Below are 19,897 nucleotides of genomic sequence, written 5' to 3'. Positions count from 1 at the left end.
ATGAATGAATGAATGAAAAAAAATTGACTCTGTGCTGTATCGTTCTGAGCAATCAAACACCCAAACAAAGCACCCTACACAGAAAGCAACATACTTGTAAATAAAGAATTTCAACATGAACTCGTTCAGATTATGAGAGAATCACAGGGCACATATAGACAAACAACCATTCACACTCACATTCATACCTATGGACAATTTGGAGTCGCCAATTAACCTAGCATGTTTTTGGAATGTGGGAGGAAACCGGAGTACCCGGAGTAAACTCCATACAGAGATGGCCGAGGGTGGAATCGTAGCTAAACTTAAGAAGGCAAAAATGTACCACTTCCACATGGGATGGGAGGATAAAATTTTTTCACTCTATCATGCCAGTCATGCCATGGCTGACTTCATGCAGTATTAAGGTAGCGTAAGGTAATGTCTCAATGTTGTGTGTTATTACCCCCATGACAAAAATACTACATACGTATCGCTTATATTTCAATATGTTTTGACTAATAATATACGGAGCGATCATTTACTTTGTGGAAAAAACGCGATATAGTAAGGGATGACAGTACATGCTCTCTCACACCTGCTCTCTCTCCTCCAGACACCAACAAGTGGACCTGTCAGATTTGCCTGGTTGGCCACGTCTAGAAATTACAGCTGATAAGCGGCACGTCACACTCGCCAGCTGACCCTTCTGAAGACTGCAGACGTAAAATTTCCACTCAACCTACCTTAAAAAAGAAATTGAACATTCATTTTACAAGAAGCCAAATCAAGCTTAACATAATCCAACTACAACTGTGACATAAAAACTATGCTCAAACCTATCATTAATAATGAAATAACAGTTTCTGTAGTCAAACTGAACAGCTGACAGGACCATGCCTCAGGGGACTTTCACGACTGAAATTTAAGTGCAGTGCTTTTGAGCAAGTAGCTCCTAAAAAACTGTGATGCTGTCAATGTGATGCTGTTTGATTTACTGTGAGGGAATTTCAGCTGACAAACAAAGCAGCCGCTAAAACAACCGCGCTGGTCGGCAGCACCCGGGGAAATGATTATCTGCTTGTACAATATCTCACAGTCACAGATCAGTCCTACTTCAAAAATCACACCCACAGAGTGTGAAACACAGCGATACAGTATGTGGAGAGACATCAAATTCTCTATTATCCTGGGTCACAACCAAAGCTAAAATCCACTCCATATTGGATGCTTGCAGCATCGGGAAGAACATATAGAAGCTGTCAGTCACTCAGCTGCTTCTCTGATCATGCTTTACACTTTGTGTCATAACAATGCCAGCTTGGCAAGCCTCCATGTGACACGCAAAGCTCTCCTTTCTGCCAACAGGAATCCACCACACACATGCCGGTGAACATGCACAGAAAAAAACAAGAGGCACAAAAAGAGGAGGATGAGAGCCCTTCATGCGTCCTCTGTGTTGTCCTCTTCATCTCGACACCCTCAAGTCACAAAGCAGAGGAAGCCTCACACCCCAATCTCCCCTTTCATACATTTCTCCCTTCATAATCATCATCAAAACCATCCTTAAGGTTATTATTGTTAATACAGTTCGAAAAAGTGCAGATAGAACTTCCCCGCGCCCTTGTTAAGAAGGCAGGGCAGTAGAGGATGGGGAAAAGATGGCAGTAAGAAGATAGAAAGAGAAAAGAGAAGACTGCTGCGTCAGAGTTGTGTTGCTCCTGTATGCACATCTGTCTCTGTCTCTCTCTCTCACACACACACACACACACACACACACATATATATAGACAAACACAGCATACAGTACTTGCACCGGCAGACACACATTAATACAGATGTGCCACAGAGAAAAGAGGTTGAGAAGATGGAGAGGTTCTCTGAGATCTTCAGCACAACATGGCAAAACAAGAGCACAGGGCAGCACTAAGAATTCATAGGCTCAATACACAAATAGAAGTGAGCGCGCATGACGGACCGCATGCACACAAAACAGCACAAACTTTGCGTTGCCTTTGTCGCAAGAAGATTTGAAATCGCTTCCCTCCGTTGTTGTGAAAAATGACATCATCGTAATGTCTTGGGTTTTGAGTTGTTGTTTTTTGTTGTTTTTTTTCCCTTCAGTCTTCTTTTTTCTCTCTCCATGTCAATTCCTTTTTCATTTGTCTGGAAAAAATCAGGAGCGATCCATCTGGTGAGTTTGTTGTGTTCCTGCTTTCCCAGCTTCAGAAAGTTCAGTACATATACAGTATATCTTTTAACCTCTATTGTTGTTGGAGCTACAGCACAGCACCCACAGCACACGGACAACAGGTGGAGGGGGAGGCAAGGGTAAGGTTGCTGGGGGGAACGGAAATTCGGATGGGTCCACTATAATATGCCAGAGGGTGAGAAAGAGGGAACGATAAAGAGGACATGAGCGAATAGACGGGGAACGAGGAGATCATCAACAGTATCTTGACTTGAGCTGGTTTCTTCACAAACCAAGTATTGATTGCTTTCTGCGACTTCCGCCAAACTTAAGTTAAAAGGAAGCAGCAACATAATGGAAGATATAGCACACTGGAGACAGTGGTGGGGAGGGAATAGTACGCATTTGTATGGAGGGGTTCTGCCAATCTACAGCCTAATATACTAATGTGTTTATGTACTAGTACATACAGTACACACTGTATAGAATTGTGTACCTGGAATTATTATTATACACTAGGATTATATGTCACTTAATTAACATTCCCTGTGATTCCACGGGACTGGCACCTTCAGTGGGTCAGGCTGCAGTGCAGTTCAGGGCCGAGAAGGTCCACGCATAGAAACAAGAAGCCCCCACAAAGTGCAAAGGGACGTACGGGCAGTTAAAAATAAGAGAGAAGCGGCGAGACATAGAAATGTATATGAGAAGAGGAACAAGATGAGCTGGCGGGAACAAGAAAAAAAAAAAGTTTAAAGGTTTACGAGAGCAGATGGCTAATTGTACCCGTGTTTCGCAGCCTGGCAGCAAGTCAGTCTTGTGCATAAGGATGGGATTGGAAGGGAGAGGGAGGACGGGGGGGGAAAGAAGGGCGGCCATGAAGGAAGGTAGGCGGTGACATCAGGCCTTGAGAGCGTGCCACTGGGCCACGTTGGTGCGCGGCCGAGCTAGCATGTCTTTCCAGTGCTTCACCTCCGCTGGTCCACTCTTCCACGACAGGTAAATCTGACAAGATGAAGCACAATAATAAGCACATTGTTAAATTAAAACCTCTCCGGTATTGATTGTTTTTCTCACTCCGATATCAGTTATAGAATAACTTCTCAGTTATGACCGGGACTTTATAGGAAGTACTGTTCAACACCTGGTACCGTGCACACAACAGGGAAGAAAGCTGTAATGCTATGAAATAGACCAAGCTCTATCACAGGCTGCATAATAGATGGGCTTTAAAATGTATTTTGACGCTAAAGCCATACTTGACTGTCAGCACGGCTCTATTCCCCTATGGCGATAGTAGAAGTTTTGCACCGACAGCTTTCTGCACGAAAGCCTTTCTAACATTAAAGACTTCAGGATGTCAAGTGCAGTTTAAAGTATAAATAGCTACAAAATCCATTTAGTGAGTATAGTTCATGGCGGATGAAGGGGTTAACTACAGGTCTTATTCAGGACTTAATATTTCAGTTTTGTGTCATAGTTTGGTCAGTCTCTTTTTACTACACAGGTGGTCAAAATTACATTTATAATGTTTATAATTACCTTTATTATGAGAGGAGGGCTGCAGTGGTTAGTGTGCAGGCCACACAGCTAGAAGACCCAAGTTCGATTCCACCTTTGGGTATCTCAAAAGCAACATACTGTGCTGACAAGGCCTTACATGACAGCTCTTCAAATGTCATTATTCATCTTAAACACTTAGATTCTGCGCTTGGGCATCTCTGTGTGGAATTTGCATGTTCTCCCTGTACGTGTGTGGGTTTTCTCCGGGTACTCCGGTTTCCTCCCACATTCCAAAAACATGCTAGGTTAATTGGCGACTCCAAATTGTCCATAGGTATGAATGTGAGTGTGAATGGTTGTTTGTCTATATGTGCCCTGTGATTGGCTGGCAACCAGTCCAGCCTCTCGCCCGAAAACAGCTGGGATAGGTTCCAGCACGCCTGTGACCCTCGTGAGGATAAGTGGTATAAAATGAATGAATGAATGAACTAATGGTATATTTGTGTGGAAAAAATGTAATGATGACAATAAAAACAGCTCATAAGAGTTTAATTTAAAAATTCACATGTAACCATTTCCATGGTTTTCTTGACAATAACCAAAATCGATGTTCTTCCATCAATAGCGATGGCATTATACTCCCAAAAAACTGAAGAAGTTGGTTGAATATTTTTTTCTCTACCCAGCTAAAGTCCAACTAAGTACCTAACTAAACAGCTCCAGCTCCAGTTTTACCATGAATAGTAAAAACCAGTCAAAGGACTTGAAATCATTTACATGATACATGCAAATGTGGCTTAATACTAAATTCCTACGGTGACATGTGCTCTAGAAAAGTCAGCCTATTTATTTATCATTAAAAAGGCATAGAGCGCGGCGGAAAAAGTGCAGTGAGTAAATGTGTTATATTAATTAAAACGAAGAGATTTTCAATTAAAATAACCACTGATGCCTGATGATATGTGTCTATGTTATGTATGGAGTGTAAATATGGATGAGAGACAGTGTCATTAATCATTGGATGTATTCATATTTGCATCTAACCCGAGATGAACGCCTGAAGGGGACTTGTAGGTGGCAACATTTGCAAAGAGCAACAACAAAAAAAAAAGCCTCCACCCAAACGTTACCTTGCCGATAACATCATTGCGGCTGAGTCTGTCCTTGTCCATGACAGTGATGATGATGGTAGTCTCCCTCAGCACATGGGCGGGTACATCGAAGGGGAAGGACTCGTTGAAGACGGGATTGAGACAGCGCTTCATCGTCACCGTCTTTTTCTTTTCTACACGTCTGTCTTTGTGCATCAGCCACACCTTCACGTAGGGATCTACAATGAGAATAAAAAAAGGTTGCTTGTGAGCAATGATCAAGCTGAATAGTCCGGACCGGACTAAATAGAATACTTTGTGTACAGCAGTGTACTGCAACAAATATGACAATGCAAGGTCATTTTTGGACGGGCGTAGGACAGTTTTGCAGTTACCCTCAATCGCTGATGAAAAGGGATGGGAGGGGTGCCGTTGGCGGGATAGATACAGTTTGAGCACAAGGTCAACTTATTCCCCGAGCATGGGGGACATAACATATAAACAAGTGAATTTATGGATATAAAAACTGGGAGCGGTCATACTAATAACACATGTATACGTACTCTGACAAGACATTTTGGACGTGTGTCACATTACATCTGGCATAAAAGTATCACCACATTTCACTAAAAGAAAAATATGATGGTGGTAGTATGATGGTCTGGGGTGGCTGTTTTCCTGCCTCACCACCGAATAATTGATAAATGGAACATTGCGGTCTAAAGAGACAAAAGTTGAACTTTTTGGAAGGTGTGTGTCCCATTACATCTGGCATAAAAGTAACACCACATCATACCAACAGTAAAATATGGTGGTGGTAGTGTGATGGTCTGGGGCTGTTTTGCTGCTTCAGGACATGGAAGACGTGCTGGGATAAATGGAACCATGAATTCTGCCCCCTCACGTTAAATCCTGAGGGAGAATGTCCAGCCATCTGTTGGTGACTTCAAGCTGAAGCCAACTTGGGTTGCAAGTCCACCACTGAACGGCTGAAGAAACACAAAATGAAGACCTTGGAGTGTCCTAGTCAAGGTTCAGACCTGAATCCGATTGAGATACTATGGCATGACCTTAAAAAGCAGTTCATGCTCCTACTCTACTGTGATTGATCACACTCCAGAGGACTTCCAAACTACTGCCGAACCCCACTTTTTAATATTGTCGGTACAGGAATTGATAATAAATGAATAAAGCCTTTGGAAAGCTACTTGAAAAGTGGTTAGGAGACCTCTGATTTACCGTGTATGAACTCAAACAGTGGTAACATAGGTTTTCTACAACATCGGTAGTGGAAATGTGGTCAGTACATTTTTTTGCAGGACTACGCTTATCTGCAAAAACTGCTCCCACCTCATTGGTGGAAACATTGTATTGGGATTGGGTAGTACGAGCATAAAGGTCACTATAATGGAGTTATTTCATGTCCAGAATGCTCTAATAACCTTAAAACTACAAAAATAACTATGAAATAATTACAAAAACCTATGAAATAAGAAAACATTCAATGTATAATTTATTTTCACTTTTTTAGGGTCAGGCGTTGGCTGGAGCCTTTCTCTACAACACTGACTGGTCACAAGTCAATTACAAGACATACAGTATAGAAACCACCATTCACACTCACATTCACTTGATCTATAGGTCATTTAGAGTCTCCAACTAACCTAACATGCAAAAAAAAAAGTTTCCGGGAAGAAAATTGACAGCAACAGTCGTAATTCGTTATAAGGTAACTGTGTTGTTCTGTTTAAAAAAGAAAAAGAAACCTTTTCCACAGTGAGGCTTGATACTTTGAAAACTAGCATTAGACTGACCTGACCCAATTTTAGCTGGGATGCTGAGAGTCCTCTTAAGTATACAAGAGAGACAAAGACCAAGGGAGCAAGGTAAGACGCTTGATGTAATGTCACCTTGCAATGTAGCTATCTATGTCATAACCCTGCTCAGAAGTCAGGCGGCACGTGTCCTTTGAACAGAGCGGGTCAATGAATGTTTAAATATGGAGCTGGCGCGTGGCACAATGTCACATAGGATGCAAAGTCGCAAAAGACACTGCAGACTGCTGAGCAAGGTTTAGCAAGAGAAGAGGAAAACACCAAGCAATGAGAAAACGTTACCTGAGGTGCCCCCGATATCCATGGCTTTGAGATTACGAGCTTTGATGATGTTCACAGTGATGGTGTTGGCAGTGGGATTATAGCACAGAGACACCAGCAAGTCCCCTCGTCTCCCCTGAGGACACACACACACACACAAATACACAATGTGGCATGAATCATCTGAGCTAATATCATATTTCACTAGAAAATATCAAATTTCAGATTGCTCACTATCATGTAATCTTAAATCATTGCTCTAATTCCTGATGTAGAACACAACAAGACCAAACCATTTGGTCAAGCCAAAATTACTTCAGTGAAAAACTGCAATTAAAACATTGCAATTGATTCATCATCATGCACCCCAGTGGTTGTCCCTCCCCCTCTTACACTGCCATCACTGCAGGGCTTGAGCTCCTTCCAGAAGGTCTTTATCTGGCCCAATTCCACCTTATTAAGGGGGATTGAGACCTCTCCAATAGGGTCATTCCTGCTGAAGCGGTCATAGTCCAACACCTGAAGGTAGAGTGTGCGCTCTCTCACCTTCTCATAGGGGAAACCTAAAATGGAGGCAAAATGAGATAAAGCGAGTGTATTTCTTACAGTACAGTTACTTTTTCATAACGTAGCAAAAGAGATACTTTAATTTTTCAAGTGCAAAAATGTTCATTTTGCGCCGTGACTCAACTTTGTCATTGCCACACATTCAGTTCCATTAAAAGGCGGTTCAGCAACACTTCACTCAAATTGCTTGAAAGTGAATCTAAATAGATTTTACAGTGATGCCAAGCACCCATAATGAGGATCATAGCACTTTAGTAGGCAAAGAAAAAAAACAATACTGCTTCAACAAGGCATTTCAACATGGCAGCTCAGTTTGATAAGTGGCAAATAAGGCAATACCACACCAGCTCCAACAGATGGCGCTGTGGTGAAATAAGCTTTTACTTTAATGATTTCATTTTAACTTGTGTATAAACAATTGTGTCATGTATCCATCCATTTTCTGTACCGCTTATCCTGACAAGGGTCACAGAGAATGCTGGAGCCTATCCCAGCTGGACACCCTGGATTGTTCACCAGCCAATCACAGGGCACATATAGACAAACAACCATTCACACTCACATTCATACCTATGGACAATTTGGAGTCGCCAATTAACCTAGCATGTTTTTGGAATGTGGGAGGAAACCGGAATACCCAAAGAAAACCCACGCATGCACAGGGAGAACATGCAATCTCCACACAGAGATGCCCGAACGGGGAATCAAATCTGGGTCTCCTAGCTGTGTGGCCTGCTCACTAACACAATGGTGTCATAATCCTTATAGAGGTAGTTTTCAAGGGTTTTCCCAAGTGTGTGAATTTCCATGTGTCTTCTCCCTGATGAATGATGTAGCATGCCGTCTGCATCAAGTTGCCATGGAAACAGCATAGTGACAGGTCTTTTTCCATACAAACCACTATTTGCATCCTATTGCTAACTTAGATACCACAATTTTGATCAAATATGTATTTGATTACCACCCTCGGCCATCTCTGTGTGGAGTTTGCATGTTCTCCCCGTGCGTGTGTGGGTTTTCTCCGGGTACTCCGGTTTCCTCCCACATTCCAAAAACATGCTAGGTTAATTGGCGACTCCAAATTGTCCATAGGTATGAATGTGAGTATGAATGGTTGTTTGTCTATATGTGCCTTGTGATTGGCTGGCCACCAGTCCAGCCCGAAGACAGTTGGGATAGACTCCAGCACCCCCAATGTATTTAATTAAGCTTGTTTGTCATCCTACTTGACAAGCCACTCTTGATCAAATGGATCTATACTCCTTTATACTACTATATACAAAAATGACACAAACCTTCAAACAAGAAGGTTTCATTCCAGTGGGGGTTGAGGTTCTTCCTCTTGACCTTGGTCTCCAGTTTGTGCTTCTTATCAGGCAGCAGGTATATTTTAACAAAGGGATCTGAGGTACCAGAGAAGTCCTTGGCTGGTAATTCCTGGCCCCTGAGAACTTTCACCGTAAGGGTTGTGTTCTGGAAGCTGTAGCCTATGCTGAACTGGATGCGGCCCAGCTTCTCACTGATAGGCCCCTCTCCGTCGTCATCCTCTGAACCTGGAGACAACTACAGGGACAAGGAGCGGAGTGAAATGAAAAACGAAGACATGCTACAGCAGCAGAAAAGTTCAGGCACAGGGCAAACGCTCAGTGGTGTAAGTATGTGTATGCCTGACCTGCACAAAGTGTGCAAGGAGGAGGATTTAGCTGCAGTTGTCTCACGTTGCACTAAATCAGCAGCTCAAAGTCAGGGATTGGTGTGACATTAAGCGGACTGACATAGTTTAATTTCCTTACTAATGTTCTTAAGGGACAGGAGGTGCTCAGATTAAAGATAGGGGAGCTTCTGGACAACCATTCTCTTTCACAGACTGCTTTATCGCTGCTGTGTACTAAAAGGCTACTATCTGATAGAATGCAGTAGATTGGAAGAGAGAGCAAAGAGAAACAGTGAATTTCATTGGCTGCACAAAGACAACGGAAGAGGGTGGCCCTGCTCAAGGTTGCCGTTTAACAATTTTAGCATTCTTTATGGTCACTTCTTTTCTTTCGGTGGCTTCAATTTTAGTGCCGTTATACATCAATTTTCTACTTTCCTTCACTCGCAAATATCAGAGCGGAGTCTTTGTTGAGGCCATGCCTTCGCTAATGGCTTTTTTCTACAGAAAAGCTAGGATGCCTCTACTGTAATTCAGTCCAGACAAATAAGTGACTTTTCAATCTGATACCAGGCGCTTCCTTTAAATGTAACCAGCTTTTATTGACGTATCTTATCTAAATGGAACATCAGACCTTTCCTGACAACATACTTGGTAATAGATTTGACTCATAACTCCATGTAAGCAACTAGAGTGGGGCTTCGGTTTTCGTAGGATTCTGTTTTTGGATAAAATTATTGTTAAAAATATATTTCATCCTTCTTCTATTGCTTCTAGTGCCAAACAAAGCATCCCCACATTGGTGACTCAAGTCTCTGTAAAGAACAGTTCTTTTACAGTTGGGGCACTATAGACAGATTCCGGCCAGCGAATCATTTAATCATGTCTATTACTCTGCACTGATTATGCATTCAAGCGCACTGCGTGTTTTGTGTGCATTTTCGGCCGCACAATAACCACCCAAAATGACAAAGAAAGTAGCAAGTAGTTGGTAGAAAGTAGTTAGAATGTGATTCCTGATTCCTGTTGGAATGGATTAATAACAAAAACTGAGGTTCCACTCTATATGGTAAAGTATAATCTAACATTGAGATTTCCCTTGACACTGAACAGACCGACAGTCGATCGTGGTTTTATATCTAATAGTGATACACTATTAGATTCATTCATTTTCTACCGCTTATCCTCACAAAGGTTGCAGGATTGCTGGAGCCTATCCCAGCTCTCTTTGGGCGAGAGGCAGGGGTACACCCTGGACTGGTCGCCAGCCAATCACAGGGCACATATAGACAAACAACCATTCACACTCACATTCATACCTATGGACAATTTGGAATCACCAATTAACCTAGCATGTTTTTGGAATGTGGGAGGAAACTGGAGTACCCGGAGAAAACCCACGCATTCACGGGGAGAACATGCAAAATCCACACAGAGATGGCCGAGGGTGGAATTGAACCCTCGGCTCCTAGCTGTGAGGTCTGCACGCTAACCACTCGACCGCCGCCCCGCCCTCAGTTACTATTCAATTGACTCTAATTTACTCAAAAAGGCTTATTATCCAACTCGAGCATGTAAACCTTCTGAGAGCCTAAAGGTACACGACTATATCAGCAAGCTGCTGCTGTAAGACCATACAAAGGGCTTTATTTGGATGAGTAGACCGTAACAATGTTCTTTGTGTGCCGTGAGCGTTGCGCTTACCATCACCATGTCTCCAGTTAGAGAGTTGGCCAGGTCAGCAACGGAGGAGTGGCCGTCAGCATCAGGGGGTTGGCCTTTGGGGCTGTTGGCTGGCTTGTTGCCCCTGGAAGCACAAACACACATTGACCAAAAGAACAAGACACAACCTCGTCTCCAGAAAGACAGAATGTCTGAGCACACGGGGGGAGTCCAACCTCCACCTGTTTGGCACATGAAAACTGCCTATCAGGAACATCCAACTGAGTCCAAGTTTGCTTTTACTGTAGATAGATGCCATTTCAAAAAAAGGTGGCTGTGCTTTCTCTAAGCTTTGTACGAGCAGAGCCAAATCAGATCTGCCAAGAAATCCACAGATAAACAGCAGGTGCTAGAACTAAGGATATTTGATGCAGGGGGTTGTGTCTGATGGAACTTGGAATCTGAAATGTATGTAAATATGTCCAGTGTGGCAAACATCCATGTCTCTACAAGAAATTCACCTCCAGTAACATAAAACAGAACCACTATATTTAAATTCATTAGCCAACCATGAATTCCCTGGGTGGACACTGACAAGACACCCACATATATATATACATATATATTACATAAAGGCAACAAGACATTACAAAGAACACAATGGACAAACATGTATAGCAACACATACAAAACGAGACATTGAACAGGACAGTGGACATTTTGTGTAGTGTCTAATTAATCTACTAAGAGTTTGCATCACCATGAACAAAAACATGAACAAAATCGTTAAAGTTTTGTTCCTTCACATGAGAATTTTTGAGAATAATGCGGGCTAAACATTGTGTCAGAAATACGTCAATGTTCAAATAAAACAATGCGTACTGAATGAAAGTAGAAAAAGACAATAAAATGAATATATGGGATGAAATAAAGCATGTAATAGAATAAGACAATCCAAAAGTCCTGGCCAGTGCAATATGACACATTAGAAATACTCCATACACGGACAGGTTGAACATCAAAACACTGTTAGGCAGTAAATGAGCAATAGAGAATAGAAAAAGCACAGAGAAAAATGACAAGAGTGAAATCAACCAAGAAGATGCTGAATGTTACAGACACAAACTTGACAGAAATCATAAAGATTACTAATACGATAGAAGGTCCAACAAGTAATGTAAGAAAGAGGAAAGCAAGCAAGGAACCATTTATCTGTATAGAAGAGATAACAAGTATTAATAGCATGAACACTGAGGTCACAAGAAAAAAAAAAACAAAACCAAAAGAGTGAAAGAGATTGTTACAAACAACAGCACATTAGATAGAAAAAAAAGAGAGCTGCAAGAAAAAGATAGGGAATGAAGGAAGGAAATAAGGAAGGAAGGAAAGCCTGGAAACACAAGAGAGGCTTAGTTTGGTCAGTCTGATAAGTATCAAAGAAGAAGATATAAAAATAAAGAGTTCTGAACACACAGTCTAACAGTAGACAAAGAGAGAAGAGAACCGTGAAGAAAAGAAAATATAATTGATTACCAGCAAAAAATAGATCAACATAAATTATAATGGGATCGTATAAAAGGGAGATGAATTGTAGTTATACTAAAAACAAAATGAGACATACTTTGGAAAGAACATGACGATTGCACATTTAGAGTGTTACAAAAGAGGGTGTTGCTTGAGATGAAGTAATGCCAACTTTACAATCTAAACCTGATTTCCCAAACATTTGGCAACACTCTAAAAGTGAGGACTGGGATCACAAGGGCCAAAGCACAAACGGGCATTGGCTACATGTGCATATATAAGACATATGCAAGTAGGTGTCACTCAAAGAGTGACAGGGCAATGCCTTGGACAGGCAGGAAACAAGGAGCCCATAAACAAGTCTGTCTGTCTGGCCAGCTTCTGTCACGTTTTTTTTTCTATTGATGTTTCATGGATTTTTGGAATGCCAAATTTTGAGATGAGTACATTATTATTTTATTTTTTTGCTGAGGACATGGACAGAACTGTGGGGAATATACTGACAAAAAGACAGACAGAAAAAGCGAGCAAACGGGACAAGCAAACAATCACAATCACTTCGACCAGCAAAGGAATTTGGGAGTAAAATGTGGGGGGGAGGAGGGACGTCATCAATTAGTGTTCCATTTTCAGGGGCCTCTTTTTGTCTTTTAAACTGCAGGCAAGGCGGCTCAAGATTTAAAACAAACTGTTCAAAGGAGCTCTGAAACATAAGGTGTAACTTCAACTTCAAGGGACCTCCCTCCTCCTCCAACTCCCAAGTATCGATGGGGGGGGGGGAGTGAACATCTTTAATTATTCATTCTCCTTCATGCTTCACTCAGGGGTTCATTGCATTCTCAGGTAAGAGCTCCTGCAGCCATTGGAATGGCTTTCCTACCAGGACTGCTCTATTGCACCTCATGTGGTCCTCCGCTGCTGGGATGTCTTCTGATTCTTTTAACAAAGCGGCACATTTGCACCAGAAGATACTTTAATCCCTCCATGAATCCATGAATGTGGATTGGTTTCATTCATTCATTCATTCATTCATTCATTTTCTACCGCTTTTCCTCACAAGGGTCGCGGGGGCTGCTGGAGCCTATCCCAGCTGTCTTTGGGCCAGAGGCGGGGTACACCCTGGACTGATTGCCAGCCAATCACAGGGCACATATAGACAAACAACCATTCACACTCACATTCATACCTATGGACAATTTGGAGTCGCCAATTAACCTAGCATGTTTTTGGAATGTGGGAGGAAACCGGAGTACCCGGAGAAAACCCACATATGCACGGGGAGAACATGCAAACTCCACACAGAGATGGCCAAGGGTGGAATTGAACCCTGGTCTCCTAGCTGTGAGGTCTGCGCGCTAACCACTAGACCTCCGTGCCGCTGGATTGGTTTCATGTTTATCTAAAAAAAAAAAACATTTTGGTGCTATTGCAATCTTGACTAGAAGTTCTTGAAGCCTGCATTTGCCTACAGTATCCAGTAGGAGGCAGAGCTGACTTGAATTCATATCAGATTCTTCTGCAGCTCAGAAAGTGGGCTGTTGGCATAGCAACGGCTTTTTAGAAACATAGATCATACATATTGGGATTTAGGGTATGTGAGGGAGTGGGTGCGAGGGCAGGTGTGTTAAAAGAGGTGTAACAAACAGGCAAACACAATGAGAACATGAGAGTTTAGGATATATGACAGGTACGGGTGAGAGCCTCGCAGACGCACACATTGACATGAACACACATATGGAGGCAGGCGGGGCCACTGTGGGTTTCACCGTCCTGTGATACTATCCTGTTTTGTTACCTGACCGAGGGGCAGCAGCTCGAAGAGAGGGGTGGGGGGGGATTTGAGAGGGGGAAAGACACTCCACTTCAAGGCTGGAGAGAGACGCGAGAAAGAAAGCCCTTTTCCCCCCACCCACCACCCCAACCCCTGCAAACAAGACACACTCAAACATGCCTGAGACCATGGGATGATGTATTTCTATCTCATAGCCGCCCCCAACTCATCTATGCTTCTTTAGAGGCCAAGTGTACGCTCCCTAGGATCACACACACACACACACACACACACACACACAGTCACAGAAATGCTTACATAACTCATTCACATGAAACACATGAACGTTCAGTCAGTCATCCCTGCTGTTTGACCCCCTCCCCAACCCTTCACTCCACCCCCCCTAACCAAAACTGTGACGCTTTCACTGTTAACTAATTGCTCCCTGCATGTTGCGGCTGGAAACGTGACTTAAATAGCAACATTTGCTGAAAGAAGAGAAGAGGCAGTAAATGTCGTGTTGCCTTCAGTGTCTTTGCCTCAGCCACAAAGCACCAGACTGGAAAACACGGGGAAGGAGTTACTAATCATTTTGAAGGTCCTAAAAGCTGTTTCAAAAAATCGCTCTTGTCGATTTCACTCCTGTCGCTATGGCAAATATGATTAGGTTGTCCGAAGCTAATTGTCCAGCCAATCGATAATGTTACAGAGCCACACCTCTTTATTGCATCCCAATATGCTCTGTAATTTTCCATTTGAAGCCAAAGAGCTCCATTAAAATCACCAGTTTTATTCTTCCACCCTCGGCCATCTCTGTGTGGAGTTTGCATGTTCTCCCCGTGCATGCGTGGGTTTTCTCCGGGTACTCCGGTTTCCTCCCACATTCCAAAAACATGCTAGGTTAATTGGCGACTCCAAATTGTCCATAGGTATGAATGTGAGTGTGAATGGTTGTTTGTCTATATGTGCCCTGTGATTGGCTGGCGACTAGTTCAGGGTGTACCCCGTTTCTCGCCCGAAGACAGCTGGGATAGGCTCCAGCACCCCCGTGACCCTCGTGAGGAAAAGCGGTAGAAAATGAATGAATGAATGAATAGTAACTGGGCTGCACAGCGACCGAGTGGCGACTCCAAATTGTCCATAGGTATGAATGTGAGTGTGAATGGTTGTTTGTCTATATGTGCCCTGTGATTGGCTGGCGACTAGTTCAGGATGTACCCCGCCTCTCGCCCGAAGACAGCTGGGATAGGCTCCAGCACCCCCGCGACCCTTGTGAGGAAAAAGCGGTAGAAAATGAATGAATGAATGAATGAATGTTTTATTCTTGTAGGGATTTCTCAAACATAGACTGATCACAACATGTTTTTTAATAAAAAGTCTATTAAAATTACAATCACGAAGCCACCGAATGTTCTGAATGCAGATTCAAATGGGGAGGGGGGGAGGGGGGGTGACTCTGAGGTGTAAGCAGCAGCAAATGAGCCACCTGTTCCGAGAGCAGGATGCAGTTGAATCCCATCTTAAAACCCTTAATAGCTCATCTCTCCTTCCATTTATTTGAGGAGCACATGTGTACCAGCGTGTACCTGCTGCCTCCAGTGCTGCTGTCAGGCCCCACATAATGCATGGATGTGCAGAGGACACAGAGTACACTCTCCATTTGTTCTATATTGGAAGATGGACTTTACCCCACTCCTCGCTTGACACACAGTATGAATAGATGGATGGATGGATGGAAGAATACAACCCCCACCCTACAACCCATACTTTTGTGATCCTACTTTACTTAGCCAGTAATTATAATGCACATTCCTCTAAGATGCACGGTGGACATGGCGAGGGGATTCCTCAGAGGCTACCTTCACTAGACCCTCTAAAGAGGCGACAGATTAGTTAGGCCCCAAAGCTCCATGCCACAGGAGGGATATCGTGTCGGAGTAGCAGAGCAAAGCCTAATTAATTCACGCTGATGTTCAAGCAAACAGGCAGGTCACACGATTTGGGACCACTGGGATGAAAATACCCAATGTATCATCCTGATAATGACCCACCACTGGATGAAATAACGCTTTGGTGTTAAATAGATACGGTTTCCTCCCACATTCCAAAAACATGCTAGGTTAATTGGCGACTCCAAATTGTCCATAGGTATGAATGTGAGTGTGGATGGTTGTTTGTCTATATGTGCCCTGTGATTGGCTGGCGACCAGTCCAGGGTGTACCCCGCCTTTCGCCCCAAGACAGCTGGGATAGGCTCCAGCACCCCCCTGCAACCCTCGTGGAGATAAGTGATTGAAAATGAATGAAGTTTAGCTACATATCCAGAAGTCCTTGGGAGCGCATGGTAGTGTGACCAATCACAACAGAGTGGGCGTACCTAGAGGAGGACCAGGGCAATTATTATTATTAACTTTTCGGATTTCGACTTTACATCTTTATGTGAAAGGGGGCTGGGATAGGCTCCAGCATGCCCGCGACCCCCGTGAGGATAAGTAGTAGAAATGAATGAATGAATGAATTATTATTAACTTTTCGGATTTCGACTTTACGTCTTCATCTGAAAGGGGGTGAAAACAGCTGGGATAGGCTCCAGCATGCCCGCGACCCTCGTGAGGATAAGTAGTAGAAATTAATGAATGAATGAATGAATTATTATTATTAACTTTTCAGATTTTGACTTTACGTCTTCATCTGAAAGAGGGCGAAAACAGCTGCGATAGGCTCCAGCATGCCCGCGACCCTCATGAGGATAAGTAGTAGAAATTAATGAATTAATGAATTAATTATTATTATTAACTTTTCAGATTTCGACTTTACGTCTTCATCTAAAAAAGGGCAAAAACAGCTGGGATAGGCTCCAGCATGCCCGCGACCCTCGTGAAGATAAGTAGTAGAAATGAATGAATGAATGAATGAATTATTATTATTAACTTTTCAGATTTTGACTTTACGTCTTCATCTGAAAGAGGGCGAAAACAGCTGGGATAGGCTCCAGCATGCCTGCAACCCTCGTGAGGATAAGTAGTAGAAATGAATGAATGAATGAATGAATTAATTAATTATTATTATTAACTTTTCGAATTTCGACTTTACGTCTTCATCTGAAAGGGGGCGGAAACAGCTGGGATAGGCTCCAGCATGCCCGCGACCCTCATGAGGATAAGTAGTAGAAATTAATGAATTAATGAATTAATTATTATTATTAACTTTTCAGATTTCGACTTTACGTCTTCATCTAAAAAAGGGCAAAAACAGCTGGGATAGGCTCCAGCATGCCCGCGACCCTCGTGAAGATAAGTAGTAGAAATGAATGAATGAATGAATGAATTATTATTATTAACTTTTCAGATTTTGACTTTACGTCTTCATCTGAAAGAGGGCGAAAACAGCTGGGATAGGCTCCAGCATGCCTGCAACCCTCGTGAGGATAAGTAGTAGAAATGAATGAATGAATGAATGAATGAATTAATTATTATTATTAACTTTTCGAATTTCGACTTTACGTCTTCATCTGAAAGGGGGCGGAAACAGCTGGGATAGGCTCCAGCATGCCTGCGACCCTCATGAGGATAAGCAGAAAATGGATGGGTATTAAATACAATTATATTTTTTAATACTTTTAAGCTGAAGGTCATAACCTCCATGTCTGATTTTGCCTTTCACACGCAGCCACTAAATAAGCATCGCAATCATCTCATAAAATATGAAGCAATATTATAGCCCACTTGGCTATATGGACAGACACTCCCGCATGAGAGTGCACGCCATCTTTCAAGCTAGGAAATTTGCATCTATCTATTAATATCTCCCACATGTATTCTAAAACAAGCACCAACTCTACTGGCTAACACAAAATGATGCAACATCCATGGATGAATAATTGAAAGGCCACAGGCAAGTGGATTGAATGTTAATGTGGCACAAGTATACATCCCGCCTCCTCTGTTGTGAGCCTCTGTCTTCATTGGGTGGCCGGGTTGCTGCTCACACGGAGATCTAGATTCAAAGCTCTTGGGGAACGGGGCTTCTCTTTATAGCAACACTGAAGGAGCGTGTACTGTATAGGTTCACTGAATCGGAACAGAATTGTGTGAGTGAGGACCAATGAGGCATTAACAAGCCACTCTAACATTCTAATTAAGCTTCCTGAAATCCGTAGCCTATGGATGCCTGGGACGAACGCATCTCAGTGCACTTGGCCCCAATCTGAGCAATAAAAGATGTTGTAATCTGACTCAACCTGTCTGCACGAAAAGGGGCGTATGCTGGGGTATGTGGAAAGAGCATACAGCAGGCATATACCTGCTCTGCACCAGTAAGATTCTGCAAGACACACGAAAACCACCCATAAAACCGTTTTTTAGAGGTGGGTCTAATTCTTCAGTCTCAAAAGTAACAAATAGAGTCTTTTCACGAGGACTGGAAGGGGAAATAAAGGGCAAAACAAGGAAAAAACTGCACTAGTTCAGTAAGTAACAATTATTGTAACTCTTATATTATCTAAAAAACTTTGCATGTTCTCCCCGTGCATGCGTGGGTTTTCTCCGGGTACTCCGGTTTCCTCCCACATTCCAAAAACATTCTAGGTTAACATTCTAGGTATGAATGTGAGTGTGAATGGTTGTTTGTCTATATGTGCCCTGTGATTGGCTGGTGACCAGTCCAGGGTGTACCCCGCCTCTTGCCCCAAAAGACAGCTGGGATAGGCTCCAGCACTCCCCGCGACCGTTGCGAGGATAAGCGGTACAAAATGAATGAATGAATTATTATTAACTTTTCGGATTTTGACTTTGCATCTCCACGTGAAAGGGGGCGTTTAACATCATATTATTTTATTTCCGCTGAAATATGAAGTGATCCCAGCCAGTGTAAATTATCATGCGGCGTTATTCGGAGTTCCCAAAAGATTATGACTGCTAAAAGCAACACTTGCTTTTTTGTACTGATTATTATAAAAACTATCCCCTACTAGACTTTTCATTTAGCAACGCTCAACATTGCACAACTTTGACATATATGGTTACCATAGCTTCATAGTGTGTGTTTTGTGGTGACTTAAATGACTTTAAAAGTGTTTCAATGCAGTCGATTGATGCCTCAGAGTGTTTATTCCTCCAGATAATATTCTAATATAAGAAGATTAACGGCCTGAATACTCACAAAACGACATTAATAATTAATATTTCATATTGCATTTTATTTCGAGTGCCCTAGTGCTTTCTAGTGTTATAAATAAACGGACGCCATCTCCGAATGTGTTACACAGTGAATGTTTGTCCCACAACCATTCCTCCCCTTCTCCTACGTGCAACCTATATTCCAATGCCCCTTGTGTATCTCAAGCATGCTAACTTCAAACTGTTTATCTACCAGAGCTCCATCTCATAAATTCATGGTCATGTGGAAAGCTTTTATGGCGTTTTTTATCGTGTGATCGCACATACACAAGGTCAGTGACAGTGCCTAATGAATAAAGCTGCGTATATGGCCTTCTTATGGCCAGTGGGGATGATGCTGTGTTTGTTCGGCTCGTTTTCAAGCTCAGCAAAGGAACAATTAAGCATTAGCCCACTGCTGAAGGGCAAGTAGAAGGCCCATATGGTATCTGACCCTTTGATACTTCACATACATGAACACTTAATCACGACGCAAGGTCAAGAGTGTCGAGGAAAAAAAATCCATCTTGAGATCAAATACAGATCAATTAGTAAGTACATTTGAATCTGAAACTGAATTAAATGATCAGTGCTGGTCATATGGAGGTGGTGTCTTATGTGGATACAATTGGGTTGGAAAGGTAATCAAATATGTACTTTGTTCTTGTCATCCCAAATTTATGAGGTGAAGAGTGTGTTTCAA

At 42.6% G+C, this 19,897-nt stretch overlaps 1 protein-coding gene across 3 annotated transcripts in view; it reads right to left on the bottom strand.

Annotated features, from left to right (window-relative positions):
• Positions 1–258: 258 nt before the first annotated feature.
• The window catches only part of syt7a (synaptotagmin VIIa), a 98,797-nt gene continuing 79,158 nt past the window's right edge, over positions 259–19,897 (bottom strand). For all 3 annotated transcript variants that reach the window (XM_058075952.2, XM_078789087.1, XM_078789081.1), the window contains 6 exons: positions 10,786–10,888; positions 8,723–8,990; positions 7,254–7,423; positions 6,882–6,996; positions 4,804–5,003; positions 259–3,175 (listed from right to left, as the gene is read on the bottom strand). In XM_058075952.2, coding sequence (XP_057931935.2) covers positions 3,071–3,175; positions 4,804–5,003; positions 6,882–6,996; positions 7,254–7,423; positions 8,723–8,990; positions 10,786–10,888 — 961 coding nt within the window. In that variant the 3' untranslated portion in view covers positions 259–3,070. The remainder of the gene's footprint in view (positions 3,176–4,803; positions 5,004–6,881; positions 6,997–7,253; positions 7,424–8,722; positions 8,991–10,785; positions 10,889–19,897) is intronic.

This window comes from Doryrhamphus excisus, linkage group LG1, assembly GCF_037039965.1.
Source record: "Doryrhamphus excisus strain RoL-2023G ecotype Guam linkage group LG1, RoL_Dexc_Guam_v1.1, whole genome shotgun sequence".
Lineage (NCBI taxonomy): Eukaryota > Metazoa > Chordata > Actinopteri > Syngnathiformes > Syngnathidae > Doryrhamphus > Doryrhamphus excisus.
This window is presented reverse-complemented; position numbering and strand designations above follow the sequence as displayed.